The following is a 13,383-nucleotide window of genomic DNA, read 5'->3' as shown; positions in this document are numbered from 1 at the left end:
ACAATAACAATAGCATGACCTACCTCCCAGGTGTGTTGTGTGCTCCAGCTGCAATATGTTATTGGTGCTTTCCAAAGCAGACTAGTATTTTTAAAGTTAATTTAGCATGGTTGTAAAACATCCAAAGGACAGACCCAGAGACTGTGTCTTATTTATTCATTGAACAGATACCTCATTGGCACAGACAGTACAAACTTCCCATACTGCTCCACCAGCCTTTTCAGTGCTAACCAGAATGGACTACTTTAGGAGTAAGTGTGCTTCAGCCCCTTGTCCTCTCTTCTGCTAAGTGTGTAACCTGTTATGGTGGTTTGTAATGAATATCTGTCACTGGGCCTCGGCTAGCTTCAAACACAGTGTTAACATAATAGGCTCCGCATCCCTTTCCTGATGGCTGAGAGCCATCAAGTCCCAGACAGAAGTCTCAGTTTAACGTGAAAAGATCAACCATGGCTTAAAAGGGCATATATAGTAATCATCACTGCTTTCAAAAAGAAAAATGAATATCCACACTATGGTTTGTAATGAACCTCTGAAAGTCTGAATAGATTTATTGTGCTCTCTATAGATCAATTCCTACTGTATAATCAAATAATAAATCTGGATAGGAAGAAGTCACACTTTGGGAGGGGAAAAGCAAAAAAGTTCCATCTTAGCTCCAACAGAGCCCACACAGAGTTTTGTTTAACACATCAGAAAGGAACAGCTGTACGTTGTATTTTATGCTATGCCTGTTTTTCATGGCACAGTTCCTAAAACACAATTTCTAAACATATTTTCTATGGACAATAACCTCCGCAGGATCAGATAACGTGCAGTAACACTTGCTATTCCAGCAGCGCTTTGCAGAAACTGTAGACAGATCTGCTCAGCAAGGCCTCTATGGTTCCATATGCCCAGAGAATTATTATTTTATACAACATGCGACTGAGACAGCCGTATGATTTAATACAGAATTTTCCCCTTGCTCCCACATAGCTAACGGTGTGCTATCGTCTCTCACTGCAGGTTCCCCCCCTCCTTTCTTTCATTTGGGGATGAGGATTTGGGGAGGCGGGTGGGAAGAGATGCACCTGGGAGCATGTGTGTGTGAGAGGGAGCACAAATAGGTTTTCATGGACCCACAAGTACAAACCTCAAGCATTTGAATCCCAAATGATCTCTGCACTGGGGAGTGAGGTGGAAAGAGGCCTGCGACTGTGTATGGGCCTGCTCAGGAAGAGCTTCTTGCTGCTGACTCAGTGTGTGAACTTGGGCAAGTAGTTTGACCTTTCAGTGCCTCAGTTTACTCATCTGTAAAACTGAGATAATGGGCCAGGTCCTCAGCTGGTGTAACTTGATACCCAGCCACTACAGCCAATGCAAATTCATATCAGTGGAGAATCTGGCCCATTATTGCTCGTCTACTGTTACTCACTGGGGACTTTTTCATTTATATATTTATTTTTCCTTTTAGTTCCCACAAAACATCTTGAACTACCGGGAGGTGTGATGGGGCACCTGCTGCACACTGGGTTCTAAGGGGTTAATAGAGCTCTTGGGAGGCTGCACAGGAGGCAGCCAATCAGAGAGGGGTTGCGAGGAGAAGCCAATCAGGGCCGGGCTGGTCCATATCCGAACAGAGCAGTTTCAGTCACTCCCTGGAGCTTGAGGAGGGAGATGGACTGGTGGCCTTACAGGCTGAAGGCAGCAAGCACCCTGGACAGAGCAGTGCTGCAGGCAGAGACCCAGGGAGCTTAAGGCAGCTCCTGGTGATCTGCAGGCATTTGCAGGCTGAGGCAAGGGCAAAGAGGGTGCTGGGGAAGTGGCCCAGGGAAATCTATTGAGCAGTCAGAGGGCATGCTGCAAGCAGCAGCCATCTGCAGAGTCCCTGAGCCAAGCAGGATCTGGGGTAGTGGGTGGTCCTGGGTCCCCACTCCCACTTGCTACTGAGGAGATGGCTGGACTGAGGGACTGCGATACTGTCCCCTGGAACGGGGCGAACACAGAGTGTGGCACAGCCGGAGGGCTGTGTCCTAAGGAGGACACTGCGGTCCTGGGAGTGATGTGGGTCCCTGGAGCAGAAGCGATGGTGGCGAGACATCACCAGAAGAGGGCGCACTGGTGTACATAGCTAATCCCCAGGACAGCCAGCAGGAGGTGCTGCAGTGGTGAGTCCCACCCTGTCACAGGAGGACATCTAGCATCTAGCTTGCTGCTAGGCAAGCTTCCTCAATGCTGACCTTGCTTCACACATGATCAGTCCTTGTCCTCTCTTCTGAGACTGCAATAGGGGTGCTCGTCCTGGCGGTGGTAGTTTTCAATGACAGTCACACCTATCTACTAGGAGCTGGACAGAGGCTGGCTGTTCATTTTAGATATTCTGCTCAAAGTGAAAAAGCATTTGGAGGTTGATCCAAAACCCACTGAAGTTAATGGAAAGATTCCCATGAACTTCAATGCCCTTCATCATCATTAACAACAATCTGGATTTGATTTTGCATTTCTAGAGTGCCTTCCATTACAGGATCTCAAAGCTTTTGGCGGAGCTGAATTCAGCCTCACAAACCCACCTACAAAGTAAGTATTAACCTCTGTTTTCCTATTGGGAAACCAAGGCATACAGCTGTTAAATGATTTACCCAAGAACACCCTGTGCCAGATCCAGGAGCAGAACCTAGATTTGCCAGTTCCCAGTTCTGTACTTTAAGCTCTGTACTTTTACAATGCCATTCTTCTTCCCTCAGCTGGCAGTCTGGATGGGAAAATTTCCACAGTGTGTTACCAGACTACAGATCAATCCAATTACCACAGGAGAATCTGATCCTAGGCTGCTTTAATTTGCACCAGCTAATAACTGTATAGTTATACCAGACAATTAATGGCACATCTGGAAATGTTTTATGGTTTGCTCCCAAAAATCATTTTGCAATGGCCAATTCTTTGGTCCGTTAAAATAGGGTAAATATCTTTGTACCAGGTATGTTGGGACAGGAGACCATAGAACCAACATTCAGTCTGTTGGGTTGGGTGCTTAATTGTTCAGATGGACGGGATACAAGATTTTCCAGGGATTTAAACTGAAGGAACATTCACTCCTACAAACAGGCTTCTTCCAAAGCAAATGGGGAGGGATAGCTCAGTGGTTTGAGCATTGGTCTGCTAAATCCAGGGTTATGAGTGCAATCCTTGAGAGGGCCATTTAGGGATCTGGGGCAAAAATTGGGCATTGGAACTGCTTTGAGCAGGGGATTGAACTAGATGACCTCCTGAGGTCCCTTCCAACCCTGAGATTCTATGAAATGATTAATTTAAACTTCTTAAATAGAAGACAACAGATAACTGAAATTCATCCCCTATTAGCAATTTGTCTCATCTACAAAGCAGTTCCCTAGATCTATTGATTAAACATTTCCTGTGGCTCAGTACAGACATCAGGCTAATCAATGAGGTAATGTGGTTTGTTTTTTTTTTTAATTCTAATTGAGGGCTTGAGTCAACCCATTATGCTAAAGGCCATGAGACAAAGCATGTTTAAAAGCTGCCCAATTACATCATGCTTGGCTCTCGTAACAAAGCTGAAGTATAAAGGGGCTTTGGATTTTGTTTAGCTGTGAAATTACCCTGCACAGCTTTTAAGGAATCTGCTGCTTTCTACATATTTACATCAGTTAGCCTAAGACCTGTCCTCTATGCTTGCAAGGCTGTTTTCTGTAGCTTCTGCTTGATTTCATGTTATGTTTTGTTCTACATGGCTACAGGTGACTCTCCATATTATTGTTAAATAAGAAGAATGAACCACAGAATGGGTAAAATATCAGAGAGGTTTGCCAAAAGGATTATAGAAATTATTTAAGTCTGTTCAACCTAGTGGCAATATTATTGCAGTTTTATTAACTGATGTTATTTGGTTCTCTGTAATTCTTCTATACACAAAGTATTTGGAAAATTTTATTGTTTTACATATTAAATTATTACAAACAAGGAATAGGATCCACTGAAGATCTCATGGCAACCTTTTCAAAAGCAGAGGTATCTACTGCAGCAAATTCCAACTTAGATACTTCTATTACATCTACCTACAATTCTCCCAGCATTTCTCTTGGATAAGGTATTCTCCACTTTCTTAGGCTGCAATGTGGGGGTGCTATAAAATAGTAAACAATCACTGTGTTTTACCCCAGAAGTAGCTGCATTTTCATTCTGGATGAAGAGATCATGCTATACAGAGAGCCGTTTAAATTTGCATAGCTCTTTGTAATCCTCTGGGATGAGAAAGGTTATATAAATACAAAAATTACTATTTATGAGCACTACCAAATATATTCAAGGGTCTAATCAGAAGGAAAATGAAGCATACTAAAAATAATTTACTTAAACTCTTTCCCAAAGGATCTTGAAGTGCTTTACAAACTTTAATTATATACATAAATTTGGAATAGCTCCATCCATTTATGAAATGCACATACCACTGTGCTAAAATATGGTAACTGCTTAAGAGTACACAGCAACACTCCCCAGAGCTGGGAAATAATGACCAGAGGATCTTTTATAACCAGAAATTTAACAATAGATCAAGCGATGCACATGCAGAAGCACAATGCCCCCTCACTAAAAACTTACGCCGATATTAGTCCCTCACTGGGGGACGGAAAACGGAAATTTGTCCCAGGAATAAGAAGCAATTAATTATACCTGGGGAAAAAAAGGAATACACAGAGACCAATTTTAGGATCCTAAATTATCATAGAGCAGACATTTCTCTACTTGGTTAGCACCTCAATGCCAATTTGAGAGCTCTGGCATCCAAATCAGAATGCTTATTCACTATTTTTCTTTTTGCATTTGGCTGCCAGATTTGATATCCTGAATGAGCAGCAGTGGATGGAACATGGGAGTGGGAGTCAGGAACTCCCAAATTCAAATCCAAGTGCCTAACCAGACTTCAGCTGTGACCTTCAGGAAGCATATTTACACTGAGGAAGAAACCATTACAGAGGGCATGAGTTACAGAAGATGGTTCGTTCTTCAGCACATCCATACTCAACACTGTTTGATAGGACCCACAGGGGAAAGGTTCTGTAACTAGGACCCTACCAAATTCAGGGTCCCCTTTGGTCAATTTCACAGTCATAGGATTTTAAAAATTGTTAATTTCATGATTTCAGCTATTTAAATCTGAAATTTCACGGTGTTGTAATTGTAGGAGTTCTGACCCAAAAAGGAGTTGGGGGGGGGGTTACCAGGTTATTGTAGGGGGTGGGTTGTGATACTGCTACCCTTAGTTCTGCGCTGCTGGTGATGGTGGCGGCGCTGCCTTCAGAGCTAGGCAGCTGGAGAGCAGTGCCCAGCTCTGAAGGCAGAGCGGCCGCCAGCAGCAGCACAGAAGTACGGATGGCAAGGTATTGTAGTGCCACCTTAACTTCTGCGCTGCTGCTTGCAGAGCTCAATCAGGAGCCGCCATTCTCCAGCCACCCAGCTCTGAAAGCAGAACAGAAGTAAGAATGGCAATACCGCAACCCCCCTAAAATAACCTTATGACACCCCCCACACACAACTCCCTTTTGGGTCAGGACCCCTTATTTGAGAAATGCTGGTCTCCCCCGTGAAATCTGTAAAGTACAGAGTAAAAGCACACAAAAGACCCGATTTCACGGGGGGGGAGACCTTTCACGGACTGTGATGCGTTTTTCACAGCTGTGAATTTGGTAGGGCCCTATCTATAACCCATGACTTAGCCATCCAGTCCCCCTGTATAGCACTCCGCACCAATTACATCATGCTCTGCTTGGACAGGAAAAATCCCTTTCTGACCCTTGCAGCAATTATTGAGTGATGAAGCAGTGCCAGAAGTGGAGTGACGGTGCCATGGGGTTTAGCATGTGGCTTATTAGCTCAACTCTGTTTTGCTCTGAAGCAGGATTTGCTTGTTGCTTTTAAATAATCTCCACACCCCCACCCTTACATACACAGAAAGTGTGTGGCAAATTTTTTGTTTATTATGTTAAAATATTAAAAACAAGGAATAGGAGCCACTGAAGATCTCATGGCAATCTTTTCAAAAGCAGAGGTACCAATTGCAACAAATTCCAACTTTGATACTTCTATTATAACTTATATCTACATTGTTCTCCCCCAGAGGGTTTATAGATCTCTTGGACAAACTGTATTAAAGCAGGGATGATGTACAAGAATGATAGACCGCATCAGGGAGTGGGATCCAGGCCTAGGAGGCCACAGGGAAACAAACAGTGAAAGGAGTCGATAATGGGGGCAAAAAGTTATATAGCAAAGAAAGGCAAACAAGGAACAGAAGGTGATGAAACAGGTGGGAGTCGGGCTGTGCAAAGCTTTTAAGGATCTCAGTTTTGATGCGGATGGAAAGGGAAAGCCCATGATGGGATCTGAATTAGGGAAGAATCCAAGAAATGAACACAGCTAAAACACAGATCAATCTGTATCAACAGACATATAAACTATAGCAATAAAATTCCTAGAGAAATGAGAGCACCTCTCCCATGCTCTTATCTACTGGGTTTGAAAGGGAACAGAAATGCTATGCCAGACTTTTAAAAACAGCAGGGGAGCCTATCTAAGAAACCATTTAATCAAAGAGATTTTAGAACTGATTCCACGAGGCTGAGAACTGAGGCTCCAAATAAAGCCAAAGGAAGCTGTCTTAAAGGGGAGTGGCTCAGCCCCTCTCTGGATCAGCAATACACATGCCACAGTTTTAAAAAAAGAGCTATGGCACCACACCACTTTCTCAGATTTGAAAATCTCTTCAGGTTGTTGCCCTAAAATGTTTCTCAAGAGGAGTGAATTGACAGGAGGAACGGAAGGGTTGTTTACTGGGGTTTGTAAGCTGCAGTTCCGACAGCAATGGGATTGGAATCAGCACAAATATTTGTGGCACTTGGCAGCAGTGATGTCCAAGCATGGTTTGCGACCTTCACTGGTGACTCAACAATTGACAGCACATAAAGATCTGCCTGTTTTAGAACTCTAAAGGCTTCACAGCTGTGCGCCTGGACACACATACTACCCTACAACTGCATGTGAGGAAAATACAGCATTTGAAACAAGTTCTCCTTTGCTTGTTTTTCTTGTCCAAAGTACATTTAAACAACCACCTTGTAACGTGGGCCTTCCCCTTTCCTTGCTGCCTGGGCCCCTGTTCCTAATTATAGTGCCCTGGTAGAAGGGAATGGGACAGAGCAGTGGGGTCATTGCTGATGTGGGAGAGTTCAACTGGATTCAGAGGTGAGATCATACACCCAAAGACTAGGATGACCAGATGTCCGGTTTTTAACGGGACAGTCCCGTATTTAAGCATTCTTCCAGATGTCCTGACTTTTTGTTAAATATGGGCAAATTGTCCCATATTTTCTGGGATCACAGTACAGAACTAGCAGCAAGCAGCCGTGCCCCCCACCCCCCACTTTGCTCTTGCCAGCGCACACCCACAACGGAATCTCCCTTGCCGCCTCCTCCAGCGGCAGCAGCACCAGTGCCAGGGATGGGCAGTGACAGCGCATCCAAGAGCAGCCCGGGCTCCACCACTCCCTTCCCCCCCATTCCTGCTGCTGCACCTTCCCTACCGCCTTCCTGGGCAGCACTTCTGCTGCGTGCCATCAGCTCCCACCTTGCATGGGGGAGAAGCCAGGGCTGGGAATGCCCACATTCCTCTGTGTACCTGCTGTGCCACCTGTCCTGCCCAGGGAAGGGGGTCCCTGCTCCCCCAGGCAGAGGGGCTCTGCTGGCTCCCTGGCAGTGGGAGCAGGCTGTCAGCAGTGTTTCACCTCACAGCCTACCCCGGCCCCGCACATGGGATCCCTAGGCGGGCGTGGAGGAACGTGGGGGGGGGGAGCATGGCAACGCCAGCACTGTGCTGGAGAGAGGAGCTAGGAAGAGCGGATTGAGCTGGCCAGCCTGCCCCGCATACAGGGGGACAAGGGGGGCCTCAGGCAGCCCCACACGCGGGCGTGCAGCGGGGGGGGGGGTGGTTTGGACCACTAGCCGTGCAGGCAGGCAACAGGGGGCCTCGGACCACCAGCCCCGTGTGCGGCAGGGAGGCTTGGACCACCAGCCTGCATTCAGGGGCTCAGAGGACCAGCCTCGCGTGCAAGAGAGAAGGGGGGGGTCAGACCAGCCCCAGGGGGATCACAGACAGGCAGCGGGGGGCTCGGACCAGGTTGGAGGGGGTCGCAGGTGGCGGGGGGAGGTCAGATCAGGGAAAGGTTCGCATGCAGGCGGCGGGGCGGCTCAGGTCAGCCAAGCGCATGGGGCCTGTGGGACCTCAGGGAGGGCTTGGGGCAGCCTGGGGTGTCCCGTTTTCCCTTTGGGAAAATACAGTCACACTACCAAAGACCCATAAACTACTAACATAGGACCAAATAAAACTGAATTCAAGGACTGGTCCATGTGTGGGGGGGGGGAGGGGAGGAATGAGTGGCCTGAGGACCAACAACTTTAGCAAAATGGTAGAATCCTGATGACAGCAGGGATGACAAGGCCCAGCAGATAGGGTTGCCAACTTTCTAATCACACAAAACCGAACACCCTAGCCCCGCCCCTTTCCTGAGGCCCCACCCCTTTCTGAGGCCGCACCCCTGTCCCGCCCCTTTCTGAGGTCCCACTCCCTGCATTCCCCCTCCTCGGTGGCTTGCTCTCCCTCACCCTCACTTTCACTGGGCTGGGGCGGGGGGGTGTGGGTGGGGGTGAGGGCTCTAACTGGGGATGCAGGCTCCAGGGTGGGACCAGAAATAAGGGGTTCAGGGCGAGGGAGGGGGCTCCATCCTGGGGCAGGAAGTTGGGGTGAAGGAGGGGATGAGGGCTCCAGCTTGGGGTGCGGGGTCTGGGATACAAGATGGGGCTCCAGGCTTGGGGGGCAGTCAAGGGATTAGGAGTGCAGGAGGGGGCTGCGGGTTGAGGCAGGGGGTTGGGGTGCAGGAGGAGATTCTGGGTTTGTGGGGGCTCAGGGCTGGGGTGGGGGTTGGGCTTACCTCGGACGACTCCTGGTCAGCGGTCCTGCAAGGCTAAGGCAGGCTAGTCCCTACCTGTCCTGGCACTATACTGCGCCCTGTAAGCAGTCCAGCTCCTAGGTGAGGGGGCCAGGAGGCTCCGCACGCTGCTCTCGCCCACAGGCACCAACCCCCCCCCAGCTCCCATTGACAGCGATTCCTGGCCAATGGGAGTGCAGAGCCTGCCTTAGACCTGCAGCACTGCCGACTGGACTTTTAATGGCCCGGTTGTCAATGCTGGACAGAGCCGCCAGGGTTGGGCCGCCCTTTTCGACTGGGCATTCCGGTCGAAAACTGGACACCTGGCAACCCTACGAGCAGATGCAAGTGCACTTTGACATGCTACATTCCATTTGATCATTTTTCTAATCTATCAAGATTATCCTTTACTGTAGCTACATCTCTTAACTCCTCCTTCTAATTTAATATTGTCTGCAAACTTAAGGCTCTTACCCTTGGTAGCTTTGGTTAAACTAAACCATAAATACAAATATTCAAGATTACTAAATTCAGAGCTCTGTGGAACTCCGTTTCCCATCAAATTCAGCACAGAATGCATACCTTCAACAATCTGATATCTACCCTCTAACCAGTACTTTACAGATCTTATTAGTTACCTAATACCTGTTTATTCTTTCTATGTAGTATCTTAATTAGTGAAATGCCCTTCACAACCAACCAATATAGAATCATAGTGTTAGAAGGGACACAAGGGTTAGCTGGTTTTATTCCCTGCCAAGATGCAGGATCCAAGACCGATAGCTATCCAGCCTCTTTTTGAAAACCTCCAGTGAAGGAGGTTCCACAACTTACTTAATTGCTTAAGTTTCAAAGTGAGATATGTCCAATTTTGGTCCCTCAGAAACACTCCTCCTTCCATCAGAAAAGAAAGGTAAAAAATTCTAAAATCTGTTGCCTGCATACCTGCAGAGAGCAGAGTCCCTATCAAACTCCACTGGAGACAGAGAACAGACCCATATGGCAGACATTTGAATGCTCCATGAGTCTCACTTTCCTTGTGTCACTTCACCCCAAATAATCCTCTTCCCAAGCAGCTGACAAATTATACTCTTTTCCTCTGCAGAATGAAGATTTTCTGATGCTTATCAATCTTATCTAGAATGTTCTGGCTGCAGATAAACAGCTTCTCAATCCTGTCCCTGCCCCGCAGATATAAACATGTCATGGCTTTCTCTTCAGTGGTTTAGTGGAATGTTTAATTTTTAAATACTTCAGCCTGATACTGATGGAGCCCATTTCAATTATACGGATGTGTTTGCCAGAAGTATCATAGAATCATAGAAGATTAGGTTTGGAAGAGAGCTCAGGAGGTCATTTAGTCCCTGCTCAAAGCAGGACCAACCCCAACTAAATCATCCCAGCCATGGCTTTGTCAAGCCAGGCCTTAAAAACCTCTAAGGATGGAGATTCCACCACCTCCCTAGGTAACTCATTCCAGTGCTTCACCACCCTCCTAGTGAAACAGTGTTTCCTAATATTCAACCTAGACCTCCCGCACTGCAACTTGAGTTCATTGCTCCTTCTTCTGTCATCTGCCACCACTGAAAACAGCCAAGCTCCATCCTCTTTTGAACCCCCTTCAGGTAGCTGAAGGCTGCTATCAAATCTCCCCTCACTCTTCTCTTCTGCAAACTAAACAAGACCAGTTCCCTCAATCTCTCCTCATAAGTCATGTGCCCCAGCCCCCAATTATTTTCGTTGCCCTCCGCTGGACTCTCTCCAATTTGTCCACATCTTTTCTGTAGTATCCTAATCACCATGAAATTACCACTCCTGCCTTGCCGCTATCACCACCATCTTACTCTAACAACCACAGATTTTCAATGTCTTTGACCTCACGTTCATTTTTGTTTTCTTCCTTGATCCTTACCCAGCTGGTGAACCACCATTTCCTCATTATAAGCCACACTGCAACATTTTAGAATCGGCTGCACAAGTACTTTAAGAAACCACAAGGGTACTATACCATTTCAAATACAGCATGTTTGCAAGTTAAAACATTACGCCCATATGGTTAAGCAACAACAAAAAACAAAAAGGAAAAAAAAATCAGAAACGCAAAAGTTAAAGCCTCCTACAGGAAAAGCAGCAGCAGATGTCACTGTTACATACTTTTCAAAGTGTGCAATAAATGGAAAAGATGGACAATCCTGTTTATTAAAGAGAAACTCAATACACAGTCAATATAAAACTAGCCATTTCTCTGCCTTGTTGTGGGGTCAGGTTGAACCCAGTCTTTCACTTAAGACTTAATACAGGCTACCAACATGTACAGATGTTATTTGCAGTGGAGGAGGGGAGTAATTGGCTGGTATTTTTATATTTTATAGTGGTAAAAACCAGGCCATTTTATTTGAGATGTTACTGTGACATTTAATTATAGCAGAGTGCCTGAAGCCAGGGTTCAGCACCTATTTATGTTTTTGTACAGCGCTTCCGCACAATGGGGTCCTGGGCATCTAAGTACCACAAAAATACACATAAATAATAATAAATAAAGAGATGTAGCATAAGATCAGTAATATAAGCACAAAAGGAGCTGCTCAAGACATGAGGCCTGGTTCTGATCTCCATTACCTTGGTGTAAAATGGGAGTTACTTCCACTGAAGCTGGTGGAGTTACACCAGTGTAGCAGTAACATAAGATCAGATTCAGGCTGATCATTTCAACTTTCAATTTCTGGCTTTTGTAACACCCTTAATATTGGTGCTTTGTGCACAACTTTTTAAAAGAAGAACAACCAGATTAGTTGGATGCCAGAACAGCCACCTGTTAAACTTAAGTTTATTTTTCAAAGCATTTGATTTTTTAAAAATTCATCAACAATGCAGAGATTCCCACTGTAGCTGAGTATATGTTTTTAAGTGCCTTGTTTGCTCTTACTTAGGAAAAACTCCATTGATTTCAGCAAGAATGCTGCTTTGTAAGAAGTGTTGAACAGGAAGCTAAATGGGAATTAAGTGCCAGATCTGTTCATCCCTCAATACACTAAAGAGATCCAAAGATTCAGACTTTTAGACGCAAGTCAAACCACCACAGAAAGGGAAAGCAAAGCTCTTTTTTATTTTGGCACTGTGAATTCTTTACAGCTTATCATTGGTATAAGGGAAATCCAACAATACATTTTCTAACTCAAAAGATCATTTTCGTCTCCATAAAAGGACAGCTTCTTTTGTAAATTGACCAGCTGAGGATCATTTTGTGGGAAGTATTGCTACACCTAGAGTCTCACTGTAAACAGTAATTTAACCATTTTTTAAAAATCCATCTTTAAAAAAAAACAAGAAATAATTTGGATACTTGGCAAAGAACCTGTTCAATTGCTAAATGAGTAAGAGTTAAAATATTCCAATGACAATCAAGAAATGAAAGAGTAAAGTCAAGTAAAAAGAACAACATCTGAAAGTTAGTAATTGCAACTTGTTCTAATAGTGGCAATAAACTCTAAATCATGCTTCCAGAATTAAACATTTCTATTTGGCCCAACTGCAGCGTGGCAGACCCAGGCTTGGGAATGATCTTAGGTTAAGTCACATTCAGATTTAAATGGGAAAAGTAAAAGGAAAGATCCATCCCATGTCACCACCTTATGGAGGAACCAGTTCAGAGCAGTGTTAAAGTCCTAAGATAAGATTTTCAGAAGTAACTGGTGATTTTGGGTGTCTGACTTGACACACCTTAAAGGAGCTCGATTTTCAGAAGAGGGTTGCTTAGCATTTCCTGAATATCAAGACCCTTTAAACTTTAAACTTTAACTCTCAAGTTAGACACTAATGACAATCCAAAATATTGCTGTTGTCACTGCTGACAATCCTGGCTACGTAGATAAGCCAATTTAGCAGCAGGGCTTCTGTTGCAATTTAGGAGTGGTTTTGGGAATTAGTGAGGGATTTCAGATTTAAATAAAGAAAATAATTGCCTTAGAATTACAAGATAAGTAGATATCTATGTTTGTTTACCTAAGTAAGTCTTTATTTAATTATCCAGAGTCTCCAGATACTGTTGCTTTTGCTCGGGATCATATGAGGTCTTCGGAGTCAGGAAGAAGAATGGGAAAGCCCACACGTGGACACCATAATAAAAATGCTTCCGCACTGGGTTTATATTGTTGCAACTCCAACTTCAATGGTGTAAGTGAAACCTGGCTCGTATGCTATACGTAAAAATGGCATAAAACAGAGAAAGAAGACAGTCATACCTGATTATGCCAAGAGGATCTACATCTTCTTCCTCCTCTTCCTCCTCTTTTTCAGCATCCAAATCTTTTACTAACCCAAACCAAGGGAGTATATTGGATGTCCTCTCCTCTTTGAAAAAATCTAACTCTTCATTTTCTTCATCTTCCTCTTCCTCCTCAGG

The 13,383-nt window shown here is 45.2% G+C and overlaps 1 protein-coding gene across 1 annotated transcript in view; it reads right to left on the bottom strand.

Annotated features, from left to right (window-relative positions):
* The window catches only part of HS1BP3 (HCLS1 binding protein 3), a 57,374-nt gene that overhangs the window by 31,497 nt on the left and 12,494 nt on the right, over window positions 1-13,383 (bottom strand). Inside the window, exon 3 of the mRNA XM_038394117.2 lies at window positions 13,223-13,377. Coding sequence (XP_038250045.1) covers window positions 13,223-13,377 — 155 coding nt within the window. The remainder of the gene's footprint in view (window positions 1-13,222; window positions 13,378-13,383) is intronic.

This window comes from Dermochelys coriacea, chromosome 3, assembly GCF_009764565.3.
Source record: "Dermochelys coriacea isolate rDerCor1 chromosome 3, rDerCor1.pri.v4, whole genome shotgun sequence".
NCBI lineage: Eukaryota > Metazoa > Chordata > Testudines > Dermochelyidae > Dermochelys > Dermochelys coriacea.
The sequence above is the reverse complement of the archived record's forward strand: the minus strand, read 5'-3'. Positions and strand labels throughout refer to the sequence as shown.